The 20921-nt window shown below is 35.6% G+C and overlaps 1 protein-coding gene across 2 annotated transcripts in view; it reads left to right on the plus strand.

Moving 5' to 3' along the window:
* The window catches only part of CCDC141 (coiled-coil domain containing 141), a 77637-nt gene that overhangs the window by 19682 nt on the left and 37034 nt on the right, over nt 1-20921 (plus strand). For both annotated transcript variants that reach the window (XM_064660724.1, XM_064660723.1), the window contains 4 exons: nt 2681-2934; nt 6250-6369; nt 14272-14466; nt 17296-17468. In XM_064660724.1, coding sequence (XP_064516794.1) covers nt 2681-2934; nt 6250-6369; nt 14272-14466; nt 17296-17468 — 742 coding nt within the window. The remainder of the gene's footprint in view (nt 1-2680; nt 2935-6249; nt 6370-14271; nt 14467-17295; nt 17469-20921) is intronic.

Here is a 20921-nt window from a genome sequence, read left to right on the forward strand (position 1 = left end):
CTCCTTGAAGGATAATTTTACTGTTTCTGGGCATATTAAAAAAACCCCATAAATTAGAACAAATAAGAAAATTTCTATTTGGAAAAATATAATGGTGAAATAGCTCTTTAGCAGGCTTCCTGAAAGATATGAAACTCTTGTTTTCTCAAGCTAGCTCTCTCATGGTTCCATCTTTGCTGCTGCAGACAGCCAGTGTTAAGCTTGTATTCTGATTTCAAGGCAGTCCAGATCAGGTGAGCTGCTGAGAAACCAAACTGACTTTTAGTGCTGATTTGCAACAGGTTCTAAAACCATCCTTCTGTTCCGTGAGAAAGTTTATCCAAGGCATCGTTGCTACCAATGAATTAGCATTTTTCTATGGAAAAATTTCCACTAGAAAATTTCCAATCAGTTCTAGTAAAAAGCCCCTGCAAAGTCCTACAGTTTCTTGGGAATGGCCAGGGGACTACTTTGCCCACTGCTTTTCTGTGCCCAAGGAGGGGGGGTTGAAGCAGAAGTGTTAAGTGAGGGTGGGAACTATGAGACCGAGGTGGCAATTAGCCAGTTTCGGAGTCTTTTTGCCTACAATGGTTCCCTGCATTTTGCTTCTGCTTTTGAGGAGTGGGGTTGTTTCACTTCTCCATTGACTTGCCTGATCTGTTCCAAGAGGTATTGCAGCTGCAACTGTAAGGCTCTTGGACAAAAAGGTGCTTTCTCCCCTTCCACAGTTTTCTTGCACATATGTTTGCCCATAAAAATTCTTCCATGCAAATTCTTTTTTTTATTCGAGCTTTCATGTGAAGCACCTTCTATCATATTGTGGTACTCTGAATTCAAAAAAGGGGAAAAAAGTTTTTAGAACCAATCTCATTGTGTGGCTACTTCACGCAGCTTTGCAGTTCCATATTGTTCTGCATTTTTTATGTCTTAAGACTCCTTCTTTAAAATTTTAATCACACTTTGCTGTATCATTAGTAACAATTGGCAGAATATCAATTATGCTTTATTATCCACTAGTGGAACACTAGCTTAAATATTTTTAGCTACCTTGAACACCAGGTATTCTTCTCAGGAGACTGAATAGAAAACTGAACTCAGATAACTCTAATATAGGGTGTGGGTCTTACAAATTGATCTTCACGGGAGCAAAGTGGTCACTGTACAGCAATTTTAACCTGAAGTATCTGGCAGTAATTTACTGCTGAAAAAAGGGTCTATAACTGTAAGAATCAGATGAAATGGTTTGCCAGAGAAAAACTGCTTTGATAGTGATAAGCCTTTCCTCAGATGAAGGAAAATGGTTGCAACTGATTGACTTCTTATTCTGTCTTAATCACATCGAATTTGGAAAAGTGATATTGAGCTATTTGATAAAAAACAGTGTTTGTATTGCTTTCTATGAGAAGGATACTATCTACCCACTCCAAAGTAAGGTGGCTAAAAATACAACCCTTTACAAAGTATTGGCTCAACCAGAATGTGATGAGTAGTTTATCACAAGTGCTTATCGTTTTGGGGAAAAAAAAAGAAAAGTTTTGAAACAAATGCATTTCAAAAAGGTGAAAAATATGAAATATCCTTGTTTATCCATTTCGATGTGTATTCAATTTTGGATGGACTGAAATGGAACATTTCTGATTAATACCATCTTTCTGAAAGGCAAGAATTAAAATGGACAAGCTTGCTGCAGTGAGCTCATGAAAACTAATCTCTCTTGTTAGCCCTTGGTGACTGGAGAAGTGGAGGCATCCCACGCTTTTTCTCTAGGTGTTCTACATGAAAGGTGGAGATTTAGGGTGCTTTGCCTTGAGTTACATGCATTCAGGTGGGAAGATGAATGTTTCAGAGGGTTGCTTCCGATTGCTTTACTCGCAGCTCCTTGCTAACATTCCTTTCTTTATACTTTTCTTCATGTCTACTTCACCACCTGTTTTGGTTTGGCTCCCCTTCTTCCTTATTCCATACATAACAATTTCTCTTTTTCATTTGAAAGTCTTAGGAATACTTTCATTGTCCAATGAATACTTAGGAATACTGATCATTGTCCATTCAGTAGATTTTGTACTATGTGACTTTAAGGACACATGATTAGTAGGTCATTAAAGTGTACTAGTCCACTGAATTTTAACCTTGAATGTGTCTAGGTAGAGATTATAGAAAGTAAGAGTTCCTGATACTCCTGGCTTATTTATAACAGCCTTCAGGCATGAGAACATTTTCTCTCAACTGTTGTGAGAGACAAAAAGATCTAAACTTAGCTTGCATCACTAATGAAAAACTACAGAGGCTACTGACCCACATGAAAAGCAGGGTAGGAATTTCCATTTCAGCTTACCTGAGGATTGGGAAACCATCATAAAGAACTCAGTTTTTAGAAAGCAATAGTACTTCTGGGTTTTGTCTTGATGGCATACAGTACAACATTATATATGGGTATATATGTTATATGTACCATTGTAGGTACCTATATGTATACACCATTTTACCTTTGTAGGTTTATATGACAGCTGTCCTAATTGAAATATCTTAGTATATATACACCTTTATGTTGTAAGCATTTATGTTCATGCAATACGTGAAAATATGTTGCAGTCATGTATGCAAGTAGATAGTTCGAAAAATACTTGAGTATTATTTGAAATATGCCACTAGAATCACAAAACACACTGGGGTTTTTTCCTATGAAATTCTGTTCTTACAGAACTTTTGGAGAAGTCATTTGCACTTTTAAACAAAAGCCAAGAGCTAACTGAATTCATAGAAGAATTCAAGTGTGAGGGGCCAAATGCAAATCCGGAGATGATTCAGGGAGCCCACAGCAGCTGCTTGAAAATTGACAATCTCCTTGAAATGCTACAAGACAGGAGACGGCACCTGAATAAATTTCTTAAACATCAGCGCCAAGGACTGGAGCAAGTTCTGCAAATTTGTTTGTGGCACCAACAAGAGAACCAGGTAAGGGAAATCACAGTAAAAAAAAAACACACCGAACAACTGTTTCACAGTACAAAGAGAATAGGAGCTTCGATATATTTCTTAGGCCAATATCTCTGGGCCACTTCTGTTTGATGAGATCCTAACTTTTGAATGTTTGACTTTGTAACTATAGCTTCCTCAGAGTGTATTTTAATATAACTGTAACATCATCTAATGCAGTATTTCCATTATGTGGTTTGCTCCTCTAAGTTATCAAATTTGGAGTAGGTGTGTCAAAATACACGGTGCAGGCTGCCCACATTCAAACTGCCTGAGGTGTGCTTGGATTTAATTTATTGTATGTAAGTGTGTGTGTTTTAAGACAGGAAGAAAGGGAGCAGAAAAAGGAAGTTTTTCTTAGTGGGAGTAATTTCTGGAAAGAAAAATGTGCCTCTTCATAATTTTTGATCTGCGCTGTATTTGCTCCTTCTTTCTATAATCTTGCATTAGTGTCAGATGGTTTGAGAGGTTTGGCAGAGCCCAGGACAATGTATTGGTGTCAGAAACAATTCTCCTTCTGAAAATAGTGGTGGTTACCCTGGTGTGCTGGGTGCTGGTGCCCAGGCCTGGCAGTGGAGGCTGCAGGGCAGAGGTCTGCAGGGCAGAGGTCTGCAGGATGGGGGGTCTGCAGGATGGGGGGTCTGCAGGATGGGGGGGTCTGCAGGATGGGGGGGTCTGCAGGATGGGGGGTCTGCAGGATGGGGGTCTGCAGGATGGGTGGCTTCAGGGTAGGTGACTGCTGTGAGGGGAGCCCAGGGCTGCCTCATGCCCAACACAGCTGTTTGCAGAGGGCTCTGCCACAGCAACACCACAGGGCAGGCACACCCCCTCCGCCCAGGTGGTGGTGCCACCACTAAGGTGTGTTTAAGAAAGGGTCAAACACTGCACAGATACAGGGATGAGTGAGCAGAAACAACAAAAAACAACACTGTGTACACCCAGGTCAGTCAAGAAGGAGGGGAAGAAGGTGCTCCTGGTTGTGGAGCAGGTATTCCCCTGCAGACTGTGGAAGTTTTGGTAGAGACCACTCCCCTGCTGTGTGGAGGACCATGTTGGAGCAGGTATCTACACTGCAGGCCTTGGAGGAGTTCACAATAGAATTTCCTGAAGGAACTGAGGCCATAGAGAACCTATGCTAGAATAGGGTGTCCTGACAGGAGCTGCAGTTCCTGGAGAACCTGTGCTGAACACACCAGAAAAGTGTAAGGAGGAAGCAATCACTGAGAAGAACTGTAATGTATTGGCCATAATGCCCCATTCCCCATCCCCGTGTGCCACTTGAGAGGGAAGAATAGGGCTGGGTAGAAGGAAGGTGTTTTAGATTTTATTTCTCTCTAATTGGCAATAAATTAATTTTCCTCAAGTTGAGTCTGCTTCACCTGTGATGGTAACTGGTGAGTGATCTTCCTGTCTTTAGTAGATCACTCATTTTCCATGCTCATTTTCCATCTGATTTTTCTCCCTCTGTTCTGTAAAGGAGGAGAAGTGAGAGTGTGGCTGGCTGGGTGTCTGGCAGCCAGACAAGACCAACCCACAACAAGCTCAGCCATGCTGTTGGTTTGGAGTTCTCTACCCACTCCCCTTTTATTTCTTGGAAAACTTACTGGTGCTTCTGAACTGGCAGTGGGAAACGTAGGAAGGCAGCGGAAGACTGCGAACATTGAAATCACCTGGACCATAATCAGTGCAAAACAAGCAGCTTGGCAACCTGAGAAAAATGTTGAAGAGCCTTTTATTTCTGATATGAATTATTCATTGCAAACAGAGCAGATAATCATTGTAAATGAATGATAAGGTCTGATTCTTGAAACACCAGAGTGATTTTCGATTTCAACCAATCAAAACCACTGTCTTTTTCAAATAGCTTTGAAAAATATTAACCTTGTCTCCTTTCCCATCTTTCACCGAAAGCAAAATTCTGTTGGTTTCTTACTTAAAACGCAGTGAAGTGTTCCCAGGGTTGCTTAAGAGCTAAGATAGCACAATGAAATCACTCAGAGGTGTTAGCTGTAGTGGAAGCCAACTGATTAAACTCGCTGTAATGGAAAGGAATATTGCCAACTGGTAAAGGGATGAACACTTAGCTATAATAGGGTTAAAGAATCACTTTTTCCTCTGTCTAACATTACAGAAGTACTAGTTGGTTTTGCTAAGATAAATGATAAAGAAGAACAACCCTAATTTACAGAGAAATTTTTATTTGACTTCTAGCACAGTTTTTATTGTCCACTCCATTCATTTGTATTTCAGTGAACCCATAGTAACTGTTCTGTGAAAATGTGCTTCCAGGAAAAATGTTTCAATCAGTAAGTACACATCTGGAGGATATGCTCAAAAAAATAAGGCTCAGTAGTAAAATAATTTGTTTAATCTTCTAGCTCTGTTGAGCTCCTGAGATAATGTCACCAATATTTTATTTGTAGCTGAAAATATTTCCAACACATTTTGAAAGGTTCTTTCATATTTTAGGATTGTTTAAATTTATTAAAAATAGCTTCTACATGAGCATATAAAACAAAAAAGTCTCTAGTGTGCTATTAAAATCTGTAGTATCTAGAGGACAAAAATTCTTAGTGTGCTGCATATGATTTAAGTATAGTGGTGATTTTCCAGGTTGAAAAGACTGGAGGAAGTCCCCTTGATACCAATAACTCATTTTTGCTACTATTTTAAAATGCAAAGCTTCACTCAGAACTTCTTGCCATGTGTTTACAAAGAAAGTGAGAGGTACCTACTATGAGTTAAGCAGATATAAATGCAAGTAATTCTGTGCACTTTAGAAGATATATTTGTATACTGCATATGTTTTCTGAATATACTTGCTGAAGTAAGTTTAGTAAGATGTAATAATTTTTTTAAAGCTACTAAGATTATCCCACACAATTTTATCTCAATAGCTTTACTAGGTTTTTCAAGGTAGGGAAGGAGAGGTTCTACTAGATCAAAATTACTCAGATCTGTAGTCTTTTACTGTATGCAAAGGGATATTTTTAAGTTACTCCAGTTCAAGGGAGAATGTACAAAACCTACATGGTGTCAAAAACCGTGCCTTTATACTACATGTGGCTATAAATTGATTTCTTTTTTACTATTCCTTTCCTTCTGCATTTATTAACGTTCAAATAACACAAATGTAAGCATTTAAGTACAAACATGAACATTAGGAATGAAAAATTAAAGGAATGAGAGTGAGTGTGCGGGTTTTTGGATGAAACTGTCTTGTACATATTTTAAAAAATGGACAATCACTTCTCAAATTATTCACTGACTGAGTTCTTTTTGTTATTTAATTAGGTAACATCTTGGTATACGAAAAACATCAGGGATTACTTTCAGAAGCAAAACTTAGGCTCATCTCTATTGGAAAATGAAGAGTTACTTCAAGAGCTTGAAGAAATGGAAGTCAAAGTGAAAGTAAGGAATAACATAATTGGTTGGTGAAGCAACTTTTAAAATGAGTAGGAAAACACAACCTTGGGCATTTAACAAGCAATATAGGAGTAGATATTTTGTAGGTGTGCATAAGATATGTATTTCTATGTGTCTAAATTATTTTAGTCATTTTACTTCTTTTAATGCAGGCCTCTATGTTTCTCAGTGGTTTTTGCATTCCAAATTTTAAAAGCTATCAATAAAAAGAAGAATAATCCTTGATGTTGATCAGTTGTTTTTTCAATTTAGTGATCAAGTACCATACCAATAATTTACATATTACACCAAGTGACAAAAAATAAAGAAAAGCAATTTTATTCATGTTTATAAAGGATAAAACCCCAACCGTTTCTACCATAATTAATTGTCACTGAGCTGAGTATGTGATTGGAGGAGGTATTTACCCATTTATTTCTTATAACGAAAAGTAATTGAAAATGTTATTTTCATTGTTAATATCAGTTTTCCAGAGAATGAATCTGTTACCACCACTTATAAAAGCAAGATGGGATTAAAAAACAGTTGATATAAAAAGAAAGGATATTTGTATGATATAAATTGCCTATATTTAGAACCCTTTTTAGGTACCTCAATTGTGCAGTCATCAGGTAAGTGCTGTGGCTGGGTCAGGATCATTCACTGTATCATTTTCAAGCAATTGAATTTGGATAACCCAGATGACTGAGCAGGTCTTTTCCGTCCAAAAAGTATTCCAGTAGAAGCAAATGCCTTTTTAAAGGCTGTTGTGTTGATAGCAACTAGCAGGCTTGTGATTGTTCACAGCTATGCTTCCTTGTAAGCTTTGTGGTTAAATGTCACATGTTTGCCTGTTTGCATAATTCACAGTTAACTGCTTCAGGGCTGGCATGTAAACAGAATACAGTAATATTTCTAATGCTTCTAAGAAGCATGTCAGAAAACACATTTTTTTTGTTTAGGATAGATGAATATGTAAATATAAATTCTTCTGAACAGACCTTTGGCACAAAAAGAACAGATAAACAATAAATGAGTAAGCTGTGGGGACACATAAAAATGTAGGGGGTCCTAAAGTATTACTGAATTTTAGAACTAGCCAAATAATCATTAATCTTCCCCGTGTTCCATTTTGAAAGTTTATCCTTTTAATTCACTGTCTGAATTAGAAATGATAGCATAAGTGCAGAAAGAAGAACAATATACATTTTCATTTTGTATAATAATCCTTTCCATGGTTGACCATTCAGAAACTAACTTATACTGATAACTTCTATTATTACAGTTTTGCCTAACAATTCTTCTCCTATACATTATGTAATAGATAATTCATATAATTTTACTGAATTGCCTTTTTTTTTAAATAAGGTCATTTAAAAGTGTCTAGCATTAAACATTTTTGTTATGCATCCATGTGAATAATGACTTAGAACATCTTATCTTTAGCCTTCTGCTTTTCTTACTAGCAGGATGTTCTAGCAGGGGGAAATTAAATTCTTGAAGGGAATGTTACTGAATATGTTGGTTTTGCTTATGATGTGCAGAAGAGTGGCTAGGTTGAACTGCATACTGCAAATACTGTTGAGAAAGCTGTGAGTTATGGGGCTTTGTGCTTTAGTTTTTGCAGCACTGAACCACAAACATTTAGAACAGAATAAAGGAGGAACCTGGCATCTTGATTGTAAAATTCAGATAAATGTTCAGATTCAAATAAATTCAGATAAAATTCAGATAAATACAACCAAATATGTATTTCAGTAAATATTTTTTAGAGAGCAGAGATTAATATTAAATGTCATCACTGCACAAAGTAGTGTGTTATCTGTATGATTGGAATACACTGAAACATGGAACAACCTAGAAATGAACTTGTCATCTTTGCTCACAAACTAAACAAAGGCAGGATTACAAGATCTATCATGTTTGCACATGAAATTCCCTGAATCTTCAGCAACTCACAGGCCTTCAGCATTGCATCCCTGATCTGAAGTATTTATACATATGTATAATGTATGTATTTTGGAACTGCGGTGCTGTTGCGTGAGATATTCATTCTGTTTGAGAAGCTGTTGATTAATTCTATTACAAACTTTGGGGAAGGCCAGTGAAGAACTAGGTACAATCTTAAAAAAGTATTCCACAGGTCCTGGAAACAGATATATTATTCCCTCTATATTCCCATACATGTGTGCACAAAACTCTCTTAAGCTGTTTGTCATGTCATTTTCATTTCAGTTGTTCATACAACTTGACAGGGTCACTGTTTTATAGGATCTAATCTTTCATCCCAGTAATGACACAAATTTCTGTTAAGTCTGCAATTACTTGTCACTGGTTTGTTCAAACAAGCGTACTTAAAAAAAGTTTCTACTCAATCTCTGTAACTGACCTTGTCTCATTATTTTATAGCACTTTATTACTTTTGGTGCAATGAGAAAATTTCTTGAACAATAATTTTATATTTTCTTCCAAATCACCTATGAAGTTATTAAATTTAATGTGGTGAGAACAAGTTTAGGAACAGAATGGTTTAAAAAATACAATTCTAGGAATTTATCTAGTTTTGTGTAAAGCAAACATCTGTAGTTCCCAAAATATGTTTTCAGGTTGCATTCAGACCAGCAAGATATTGTGATGTATAACAGTGCTGCTACATCTATACAACATAATGTACTTTGCAGACAGTGACAGTATTGCTGTAAAATAACACCAAGTTACCTTGTAACTCAAACTGCTAAAAAAAAATGCAACATTTTGCTTTTTGAAGCTCTAGTTGGCATATCTTCTATACACATGCATGTGATCACACATTTGACTATTTGCTGAGCACTTTTGTGGTATAGAGTAATCAGAATTATTTTCTATTTGTTTGGATTTAGTCATAAGATATTTTTTTCTGCAAAAACTAATTTTCTCCCTGAAATCAAGAGTCCTTATGACCTTGACAATAACTTAATATGTGACAAAATTGTAAAACACTCATAAGTAGAAATTAAGTTCGTCTTTTCAAGTGTACAGCTTCACTGCATTAAGTGCCTCAAAATTCCTCTGCCTCTATTTTATTGAGCTACTTTTTAAAATGTCTGATTCTTAAATGTTTTATCAAGATAAAAGCCAGACACCAGTTTTTACTGTCTATATATTGGAAGCAATCTTTTTAGCAATAGGAAAAATACAATATCAGTTTTTTTCTAGCAACATGAAATCTACGGTTGGAGTTACCTTCCCTTCAGGGATCCCTTTAGTGTCCAACTTATGTTGTAATAAACAAGGTGAATAATCCACATTAATTTCAGAGTGAAATGTAATTGCAAGAAGTCTTCAGAAATCTTATCAATTCAGTTAACTATTTTATCTGCTTATGTGAGAAAATATGGAAATGGTTGCAAAAAAACATTTGATTTCATGTTCAGGAAGAACTCAAAGGAGTACCTTGCACACTACTTGGCTAATTAATTAGTTACATGCTTTATCTGTAGCTTGGTCATTGCTTACAGCAGAGTTGATGTCTGCTGTCATTTGTCTAGTTCCCTCATGCCAAAACTGAATGTTTCCAAAAAGCAGTTAGGGGCTTTAAATTATTTTCCATTGATGAAAAAAATATAGCTAGATTTTAATTAGTGTCTTTACCATACTGTCTGAGTGTCCATGGCTATCTCATGGCATTCTGTTAAAAGTAATAAAGACATTGGTAAACTAGTCTGAAACTACCTGGGGATTTCTGTATTAGAATCTAAAGTAGTGTAAATAAATCTTTTCAAGTAACGTTCCATATGTATACAGTAGCCTTGAGGGTGTAGCGAAATGTTTCTGTGTAACAGCCATGCAAAGCAAGTTTAAGTGTTCTCACAAGGAGTAAGATAATGGAAAATTCCAATATCTGAACAGTTTCACACAAGATGTTTACTCACATGTATTGTTGCATTAAGTCGAACAGGACAAATGATTTGTTTAAATTGTTCAGAGACCAGACTAAGAAGGATTTACAGGCTTAGCATCTTATTTATGGGACTGGGCTGAGAGGAGAAAGGAGAATGATTTATTATGTTCTCAGGCTGGTATCTTATCTTGAACCTCACCTTGATAAGTGGTGAAACCACTGAAAACATCATTGCTAGCTTGTAAAATAATTGAGCCCAAAATTAAACACAAGGATTCACAATTGGAAAAAAAAGGCTTCAACCCTCCCAAACATTAGAAGGGCCCCCACGCTCCCACAAGGACTTACCACCCACCTGCCACCTCCTCCACCCCCTTGCCCACCAAGAATTGAGAGAAAAGGCATATTTAGGAAATCATGTTTCAATAAGAATATCTGCTGGCACTGATTACCTGCTTGCTGTTGCATTTCTATGTGCATTGGAGGTGCTTGACATGGTAAAAAAGAAGTACTAGCACCACTTAGTGGCCAAATAACTTCAGAGATGAAGAAAAGTAGTATTCTAAATTGTTTACATTTGACCTAGTTTCTGCCACTTTCCAGGACTGAACAATGCTGGAATCAGTCCTCTTTTTTGTTTTTACTAAGGATCAGTAGCACAATGGAGTACTCTGGTTTACAGATCTGCATGCTTTTCATGCTTGGAGCAGCCATGTTAGGTAATAACATGGTAATACTCTAATGAGCTTACAAGGTGGTTCTCAATGACAAAATTAAATATCACTAACAATGGTATTAGTTGCTATATCTCCCAAATCTTCGTTCGTGAAGCCTAGCCATGAATTGCTGTATTTGTTGACAATGATATGAGGATCAAGAGTATTGCATTTACCTGGGTTTTTTTTCCCAGATCTCACAGCTGCTGCTTAGATGCATGGAAATGTTATTTCGCAGTTCAATGTCTGTCTGGAGCTCTCTTCTGTGGCCTTCCTGGATGGCTGTGCACCTTTACCATTCTCTGCATGGTTGCAAACCCAGGCTATCCAGCATTTGCCAGTTTTTCTGAGATGGGTGTTCTGTTGAGTTGGACAAATGTTGCATTTCATAGCACAGCAGATGAAATACATGCTCCTGTATTTTGATAGCTAGAACAAAGTATGTAAAGAAAAAGAATTTTTCTTTATGGGCAATTTTATTTTTACCTAAACGTTCATCTTTTATGTGCAGCAAATGGAAATCTGCATTCATCTATTTGGTTCTTCTCAGTATCTGATTTTCCTGAAGTGCCATCTCATTTCCTTGGGAGAGTCAGTCTCTTATTTTTAACATTAACTGTCTGTTAATGGTTTGGGGGATGTTTGGTTTGGTTTTTTGTTGTTTGGGTTTTTTTGTTTAGTTTGGTGGTTTTCTTTGTTTGTTTGTATTTTGTTTGGTTTTGTAGGTCTCTCTCTGTCCTGGAATTATCTTTTAACAGATGTCAACAATTTTCTGGGGGGTGACAGACTTTAAGCTACTTTTTCCTCTTTCTGTTTGTTGATTTTATCAGCTCACTGTTAAATACAGTGATACAGCCATCCACTGAACTTCACAGAAGACAGTTCATATGGTAATTGTCATAGCACCTCACAATCCCAGTTGTATTAGTGCACACTATTTTGTTTGTAATTTGAGGGAATTATATGATTGGTAGTTATACTGCAATGTAGTTCTTGAAGGTAAAAGCCTTTCAAATATATTCACAGGAACTAAATTCTCAGTGTACTGATGTATGCAATGTATCAGTTACAGGCAAATTTGGGGCTCAAAAAAAGTTCAGTTGTGAACATTTTTGCATATGAGAGAATAAGCTAATTTATCACAATTCTGAAAAATACATATATTAACATTTAGTTGACTTGTGGTTTAAATGCTGCTTAATCTACTATATGGATCATGATCTGAAGTCAAATAAGCGTGTTTCAAAGTTTTATACGTTTAACCCTAGAATATTCCAGTGCAAAAAATTTTATTTAGCTTTTCAGGTTTTAATTCAAAGTTAGAATTTTAAAGTCAGAAATGTTTATGTTATAGGCCAAAAAAACCCATTTATCCCACAATAATTGTTTAATAACAATTTGTAGGTATTTCTGAATTTTTTTCCCCAGGCTTGTGCTGGATATTTTAGAAGGTAGAAAAAGTTCAAGACTTTTACCTAAAGCAACAATGCTTTTAGTTCATCAGTTTTAACACTCTTGAAAAATACTATAATGAAAGTAAAAAGCAAAAGTAGATTTAACGTGAAAAAAGGTAAATAAGGTATTAATGCAGATCTATAGATTTTTACAGTAGCTTAGGCCCTCCATAGCAGAAAGGTAGAGTGTTCACAACAGTGGAGAAATGATTTACAAATCTAGCAGGATTTTCATAATTTTCCTTGTCTTACTCATCACGTTTTCAAGATGAAGGGATATGCTGCATTGCACAAAAAAAAAAAAAAGGATACCAATCAAATAAATCTGTAATCTGAGTCATTTATACTTTTTCAGTGAAGGTGTTATCAGTCCTATTATATTTATTATCAAGAAGTCTTTTTAAAATTTTTCCTCCATGAAAGGCTTACTTAATACCTAAATAATCTCTAATATCCTTTTAAATTGGTTTTAATTTAATGTAAATCTGCATGCTAAAATCGTGTTTAGCATCTCTTTTATCATTTTAATTATGCATTGTTTTTTAATTGACTTTGCTAAAATGTTTATCTCTTGTTACAACTTGCAGCAGTTAGTACCATGCACTAATTCCCACTGAAATATATATTCCCACTTAATATACCTTGTTAGTTGTATTTTTGAGTAATTTGAAAGGTATTTTTATATAAGTCATAATTTTGAGATTATCATGTTGGTATGTATTGACATCCCACCAGGCATCATGGCTTTTTATCCCCATGAGTTCATGCAGATTTAAAAATTCTTTTTGTTACCCATGTCAATACCTCTGTTTCAGCTTAAGTTCATGTGCTATGAAGCTGCAGAAATTAATCCATAAGTTCAAGACAAGAACATACAGGCATAGTCTGAATGCATGTGTTTTCCATTTTGAGCTGTGGTTTTCATTGACTTGTGAGTAGTGCTGAATCTTCTTCCTGACTTGTTCAAGGTAATCTAGAATTCAGCAAGGAAAGTAGTCCTTTCTGTTGGAATTGCCATGTACTATTTAAGCTTGTTGAGAATTGTAGGGTGTCTCGAACTTGTTAGTTTTTGAACCAAATGTAGTCCATACCAATAAGGAGGGAGAGAGAACTGCATCTGGTCAAGAAGTCTGCGTAAAATAAGTTGTTCATCTTTTTAAACAAGTGTTTTTAGTGTTCCAGTTGTTGTCAAAACAATGGGCAGTGTCAGTGCACTGAAATACAGAGACCAAAATAGTTTTACTACTGCTTACTGTACTTCAGAGAAGGATAAAGCAACATGGTGGGACACTGTAAGGGAATTAGAATTGCTGCTGTTTTGAAAGATCTATGAATAACCAGGTTACTTTTCTGGGGGAAAAATTCCAAAACCAGAAGCTTTCACTAGAAATATTTTCACTAAAAAGAAACAACAAACATGAGGTCCATGATCTTTAAGCATGCTGAAAAGCATTCTTGTTGTGCCCTGTGTATGCTTCAGAGTGTTTTCATGAAAAAATTCTTATTTTAAAATATTCTTCTGTCTACTTTACCAGACATTTGATACAAATTCTTGGAAGCAAGTGCTAAATTAATTGAAAAAAGGTTCTTCTATGATTTAATCAATTACTGGAAAAATGTGTTACCTAATTCATGGGAAATTGTAGTATAGTATTAGATGCTCCTTTTGTTTTGAACAGTATAATAAGACACCAATTTTAAGTGTTGACAAGTACAGCAGCAATAAAGTACACTGTGTAAGAGTTTTAGTATTTTATAATTTTCTCTATAAAAAACACAGGGGAAAAAAAAAGAAGCAACCAAAGCAGTATATTACTTTTCTATGTATAATTGATTAAAATGGAATTTTTCCCATTAGGAATGGAATTCCACTGTGGAACAACTGGAAAGTGAAGCTTTTAGGATCTTGCTTTCAGAGGACTATACAGAAAAAGAACAACTAAAACTTTCAAATCAGAAAATCTGTTTGTTACGAGAAGAAGTGTGCTTCCATATGGAAGAAAGGAAAGCCCTGCTGCAAGAGGCCAATGACTTTTTTCATGCTGCTGACAAGGTTGGTAAGAAGCCAAGTTTGTAATAGTAGCTTGATAATAAAACTGTTAGTGTGCTCTTGAAGACTGATATATGTGGGATTAAGCAAACAGTTTGCTAAACAATTTGGAATGGAAAACTACAAATTCAATTACCCTTTAATATGACCTTTTGCCTCAAACTTCTATCCAAACTGGCAAATGCATTCTGAAAAACTTTTTTTTTTTTAGGTTTTTTGTTTGTTTTTTTTAAGTATATTGAGAAGAGCACTAGGTTTCCAAAGGAAGATATTTGAGAAATATTTATTTGCCAAAAACTGGGCTTTAAGATCATGGGCTGTGTCACGATGGCATAAAACTGTATGAAGATACAGGAACTGTGCTGAAATACCCAAACTGTTACAGGCTCATATGGATACCAGAAAGAATGTCTATTCTTGCAGTGGTCTTCACAGGGGCTAATTATCATCAGTATTATTAGTAATGCAACCTTTTTTCCAAAGCCTTTTAGTTAGGGGACTAGTTAGGCACTATTTTTAAGGTCTCCAAAGACCAAATGGTCTTTTTGTATTTTATAGAAGTTTTAAAAACAGTTTATTTCCAAAGATAGCTCCAACAACAATCTTCATAACTCTACTGAATGTACTGAAAAATCCTTTAGACTTTGCCTGCATTAATTTTTATTGTGAGCAGCAGGTGGGGCTGTATTCACATGTGTCTTTAACCCGTACTACTTCCTTTGGTATTTCTTTAATAACATATAAACAACACTTGGAGTTGAAATTATTTACTTATATCTTTTATTCTAATAAGTCTGATCTTTCTTAATTTCATTTGTAATGAGAAATCTGAGATGGGCTAACGAAAACAGTGTTAAAACTATAGCTGATAGTCACTGTCTTCCAGTTTGGACAGGGAGCTACACAAATAAAGGCCATTGCTTTGAGAGCAAAGGTAATATCTTTCCAGAATATAGGACTGTACTTTGTGGTGGTACCTGCTGAAGAGAGCACTATCTCAGATGTGTCTCCACAGCATTTCATTACAGCTGGTATGTATAAGAGTGAACAAATCGCTAGTTACTATAGTTCAGAAAGAAGACATTTTCCCTTGTTCTCAGGGTATACACCCGGACTCTCTTTACATGTAAAGGGCAAATGAGCAAAATTAATTGTTTTGAAATAACTTGAAGAGAGCTCCTTTTAGAGCTTGTGTATCTCACTGTCGTTTTAATTTTTAATGATTTCAGACAAATAAAAAACCAGAAGTAGAGCAATTACATTGTGTTTGTGCTCTTAAGTTCTGAATGCATTTGGCAGCATTTGGTTGTTTATTTGGCAATATTAAGCTATATTTTCTTCATATTTGTCAGCTTTTTGGCTCTTTTGTAATCATGTACCTCCCTTCCTAAGCTTTCCTTTAAACGTCAATCCGTTTCTATGTCAATGTAGTTATCTTCAGTTTGACTTTCTACAGGGGGATCTCTGTGTAGCTATCCTCTGAGAGTACTTGGGAAATGATACATGGAATAGTCCAAGATTGCTTTGATATAGCAAAAACTTGAAAACATTCACTTTGATAACTTCACGTAAATAAATGAGGCTTTTACTAAATTCAGTATGCATGTGGATTCATGTTTTTATTTAGCTTTGGAACATTGTATACTTTGGTGCCTAAGTTGCTTCAAAACTCGTTTGAGAGATAGTAAATGTTGAAAGTGAATTCGTAGGAGAGAGGGGTGGAGTATTCTGCATGATCCAGTGAAACTTATGCTGCTTACCTAGTTAAATATGCTAACTAGTACTACTTAGAGTAAGTCTGCCTGATAGGTTAACTCCTTCTGAAATTCTTGTAAGTGCATAATCATTCTTGAACACTTTACAACTTTCCTGTGACTCTTTTATTTAGTATTCTTAAGTGTGGTCCTGAAGACTGGAATTCATTATACAGAACCTATTACACAAAATAAATAAACTTCACTCAATTTCTGAGTTCATATGAATGGCCTCTATTTACAGAAGAAAGATCTTTGAGATTCACATAGGTCCATGAGTCTATTAGTTTTCAAAGATGATTGTAATTACTGTCTTGATCTGAAGTTTACGGCCTTTTTTATACTTAGCAATGACAAAAATGGTTTCATGTTTTAGGAAAAGTCCTTCCTGGGGTACCTTCAGTTACAAAATAATTCACTATACTACAGAGTATATGAAGTATTGTAACGTTGTCCTTGCTCTATGTCCTTACTTCCTATATAGAAAGACAGGAGTCTTTTTAGAGTGCTTTTGTCACTTTTTCTGAAATCTGAAAGAGGAAACTTCTGCTTACACTAAAGGAAAACAGAGAATGGGTATAACAAAATCAAAGCTGTGTATGTGCAAAATTAAAACCTACCATTTTAATATAAATATATTTAATTTTGATTTATTTGTTGGATATACAATTGAAAAATTTAAAGCATGGGAAAAAAAGTTTTGTTAACACTTTAAGAATGTGCTTCAGTAAAACTTTTGAGTGCTAATGTGTTGTATTACTCTTGTTCTTCTTCTGCTATGGTTCTGCTTAATTATGTCAAATTGGCCTTACTGTTACTGGAAAAATGGAATCGTTTTAAATTTAAAAAGTAATCACAATTTTGCATGCCCATACTTATATTAACTCTCATTGAATTATACCTGAGCTCCTTTGTGACTTGCAAAGTCAATATCAGACCCTAAATTAAATTTTACTTTTAATTTCTGAAGAAATGTCATATATTAAATGTTTATTGATCATCTGTTTATTTAAAAGAATATACATGCACATTGTAAATAGAAATATTGACAACAGATGCTTTTTTTTTTTTTCTTCAGGTACTTGATGGTCTTGAAGGTATCGAGAATTATCGTAAAATCTCTAACTCAGAAGGCTTATGTTTTCCTACCTTGACAACGAAGTATGAGGAATTACAGGAAGCAATTAAAGGTTGCACAGTGACTACCATGCAAAAGGGACAAACTTTAGTTAATAAAGCAGATTCTCACAGGTATTCCCTCCATTTTTGCCTATGTACTTCATTTCTCCATAATTAGTTGTTGCTTTATAACTTGAATGCTTAGAATCAGATTGCATTTAGAGCCAGTGTAGTTTCCTAAGTAGGTGTGCATTTAAAGATTTAATGCTTCTGTCATAGTTCTCTGGTGGTATTTATACAAACCAATCTCTCTAACAAAAATCTTTAGGAATACTACAAGCTACTTGTAAGAGTGGTGTCAAACAATGAAGTTGGTATGTTGGGTGGTATTCGGAAACAGTGGTTCAGTTAACATTTTGGAAAAGTAAATATATGTAACTGAAAAGTAAAATATAAATAGCTATGAGCACTCCCTGCAGTGATCCTTGCAGTGATCATGCACTCCACATGTGTGATTTTTACACTGATGTAAAGCATGACCTATTTTAGAATCAGTTCTAGTGGCTTAATATCTCCTACTTTTCTGGTCTTAGTAGGAGGCTGGTGCAATAAGAATGAAGACCATTTATTTATACTAGTATGTTCTACTTCAAAGGCAGAGCAAATTACTCTGGCTGATGGTTGTCTACTGGTCAGCTTTTATGTCCTTAATTATTCCTAATATGTTAACACAGAACTGAAAGTGTTTATAAGACTTTAATCTCATGACCTTGCAAAAAAAAAAAATAATGTAAAGTTCCTTCACCTGTCACCCCAGATGTAATTGTCTTGAACCTAACAATGGGACAAAATAGAAAATTCAAATAAAAAGTTGAGAACACTTACAGCTGTTTTTACAGCTGTTATTACTGCTTCCTGATATTTTAATTAGATATAAAGGAAGTTGACTTTCCTCAGTGGAACTTTGACTGATTCCTAAACCAGCTATAATTCCAGAAAACATGCTGCTGTCCTCTAGGACTTCATGTTCTGCACATGTGACCTCAACAGAAGCAGGTGTTGTGTTTCAAAATATGCCTGTACAGCACTGATTAATGTTAGGAACACTAAAGACCTTAGTAGAGAATGGATCCCTAAAATGACAAGTCATTAATTTTTTTTTCTTTATTAAGAGTTTTTTAAAAATGTTTCAACAGACCAACTCATCAGTGGGATGGTAAGATACCTTTGGTACACATTAAAAACAGTGAGATGAATTTTTTGAAATAACCATATTGGTCATTGTAAAATTCAACATAAACAGGTAATGCTACAGGCATATCTCCTGTGTGCCAAAGTGTTGCTCAAGATATTCTATAAATAAATAAAGAAGGTTAGATTTCTGCTTAGAAGACATTATAATTTTAAAAAAGGCAAAGCTTTACAGCTGAGGTAGCAGTGATTTAGAGAGGGAAAGTGAAACTTAATAGGCAACCTGACTAGAAATGTGTTTTGCTGTTTCTAAAGAACAGTGAAAAATTCCAGGCTTATAAATCACAAAAATAAAGAAGTCCTTTTATAAGAAAGCAGACACAGAATATTATGGCTTTTCAGTTTTTTCCCTGTTGCCTTCAGGCCTCGTTGCCTGAATGTAATGAATTTGCCACATATTTCAGTGAGTAGTGCTACTACTTCTGTGCAAGTGGAACGCTTAATATTCCTAGGCATGGGCTTGAGGATTACAATCATGGAATAATTTAAACTGACAAGTAACTCTGGAGGTAATTTAATGCAATCCCTTGCCCCAAACCTGTCCAATTAGGTTGCTCAGGACCAAATTTTTGATATCTCCAAGGATGGAAATTGCACAGCCTCTCTGGCCAACCTGTTCCATTTCTTAAGCACTTTTTCTTGTGAAACATTTTTTTCTTATACCTAGCCAAAGTTTCTGTTGCTGCAACTTGTGAACATTTCCTCTTGTCCATTTGCTGTACACCTCTGAAAAGACTATGATCCTGTCTTTTCTCCAACCCCACTTTCTCATGGATAATGAACTTCACCACTTCTCTACTCTGAGTGGAGTTCCGTCAGCACCCCCTCCAACCATTTTGGTGGCTTCTGCTCAGTTCACTTCAGCCTGTCTGTCTGTCTTGTGCTGTGGGGACTCAAACTGGACAAATTGGCCTCCAGATGCAGTTTCACAAGCCCTTAACAGAAGGGAGTAAACTGCTGGCTAGACTCTTCCAGAAGAACACAGCAAAAGGCTAATCTTCATTGGCACAAGTATGATCCTGACTCACGCTCATCTCATTATACACCCAGATAAGTCTAGGGTGTTTTTGCCCAACTCGTGGTTTTAGGAGATACCCAAAATGCTCCCAGCCAACTCATAAGTGTAGTAATGGTGACACAGTGAGTTCTATCAGCAAATGTGGTAAGATGTTATATTCCAGAACATTCTTCCAGAAATGTTCATGTATTGAAAGAGGCCTTTCTTCATCATATAAAACCCGCTGTGCTATTCTTAAATGCTGGCCAGTGTTTAACCCATTGATTAAGTCTCATGAGATAAGATTTGTATGAACAGAGATAAGATTTGTATATCAAAGGAGGACAGAAACCAGAGCATCTTTCAAGATTAAATCCTATTTACTGGTTTGTTCCCCTTACTGCACAAGTGATTACTAGTCTTAGCTGCCCTCACAGACTTCCCATTTCCTTTATCAAACCAGACTAGAAATCCTGAAGGACATGGGCAGTCATCATTTGAAAGCAGTGAAGGATGTGGATCCAGAAATGTTTAGGCATCTTTTCAAAAAGCTTATCTTTGTGATAAGAAAGACAAGTATAATGTGACAATGAGATACATAGTTGTTAACTGCTTGCGATCTGGCAGGATTCTTGAAGTAACTGGCAGCAAGTGTGGGATTTGTGTGGAATTTGAAAATAGCAGCCAGCTCCCTGAAGGAGTAGTTGGAGCACAGTAATTTTAGATTCTTTCAGCACTTGTGATAGAGAAGGTATAGCATGCTCTGCCAGTTGCATGACTTTACTAGTTTTAATAAGGAAGCCAGATTCTCCAGCTGTTCAAACAATATTAATAAAGAGAAGGAATCATCTGATTTCATTCATATTGGGTAACACTTTGTCAGTTTTAATAGATAATGCCCTGATTTTCACTGTATCTTTTGAATGAAGGTACTGGAAAATGCATTTCTAAGACAATATCAAAATAGCTGCCATGTATAGTACTACTTGTTAAAATGCATTGAGAGAAGACAGAGTGCTTGAACATTAAGATAACTAAAGTATAGGTAGTTTTCTGTATCCACATCGTTTTGTCATTTTCAATTTTAGAGTAACCAAAAATAAGCTGGGTAGTTTGTATACATATGATAAGATAGATCTAGTAGTTTATGATTTAAAAATCTAATACTGATATCCTCACATTGAGGATATAACAAGAATTCTTATAATAAAATTTCAATAGTAAATTAATTGACATGTGGAATTTTTTTTTAATATCAAAACTTCATTTCTTAATTGTATGTGGTAACCTCTTTAAAATCTAAAGAGGACTGCCTCAAGAATTCAGATTGTGAATTG

The sequence above is a fragment of the Pseudopipra pipra genome, chromosome 7, assembly GCF_036250125.1.
Source record: "Pseudopipra pipra isolate bDixPip1 chromosome 7, bDixPip1.hap1, whole genome shotgun sequence".
Lineage (NCBI taxonomy): Eukaryota > Metazoa > Chordata > Aves > Passeriformes > Pipridae > Pseudopipra > Pseudopipra pipra.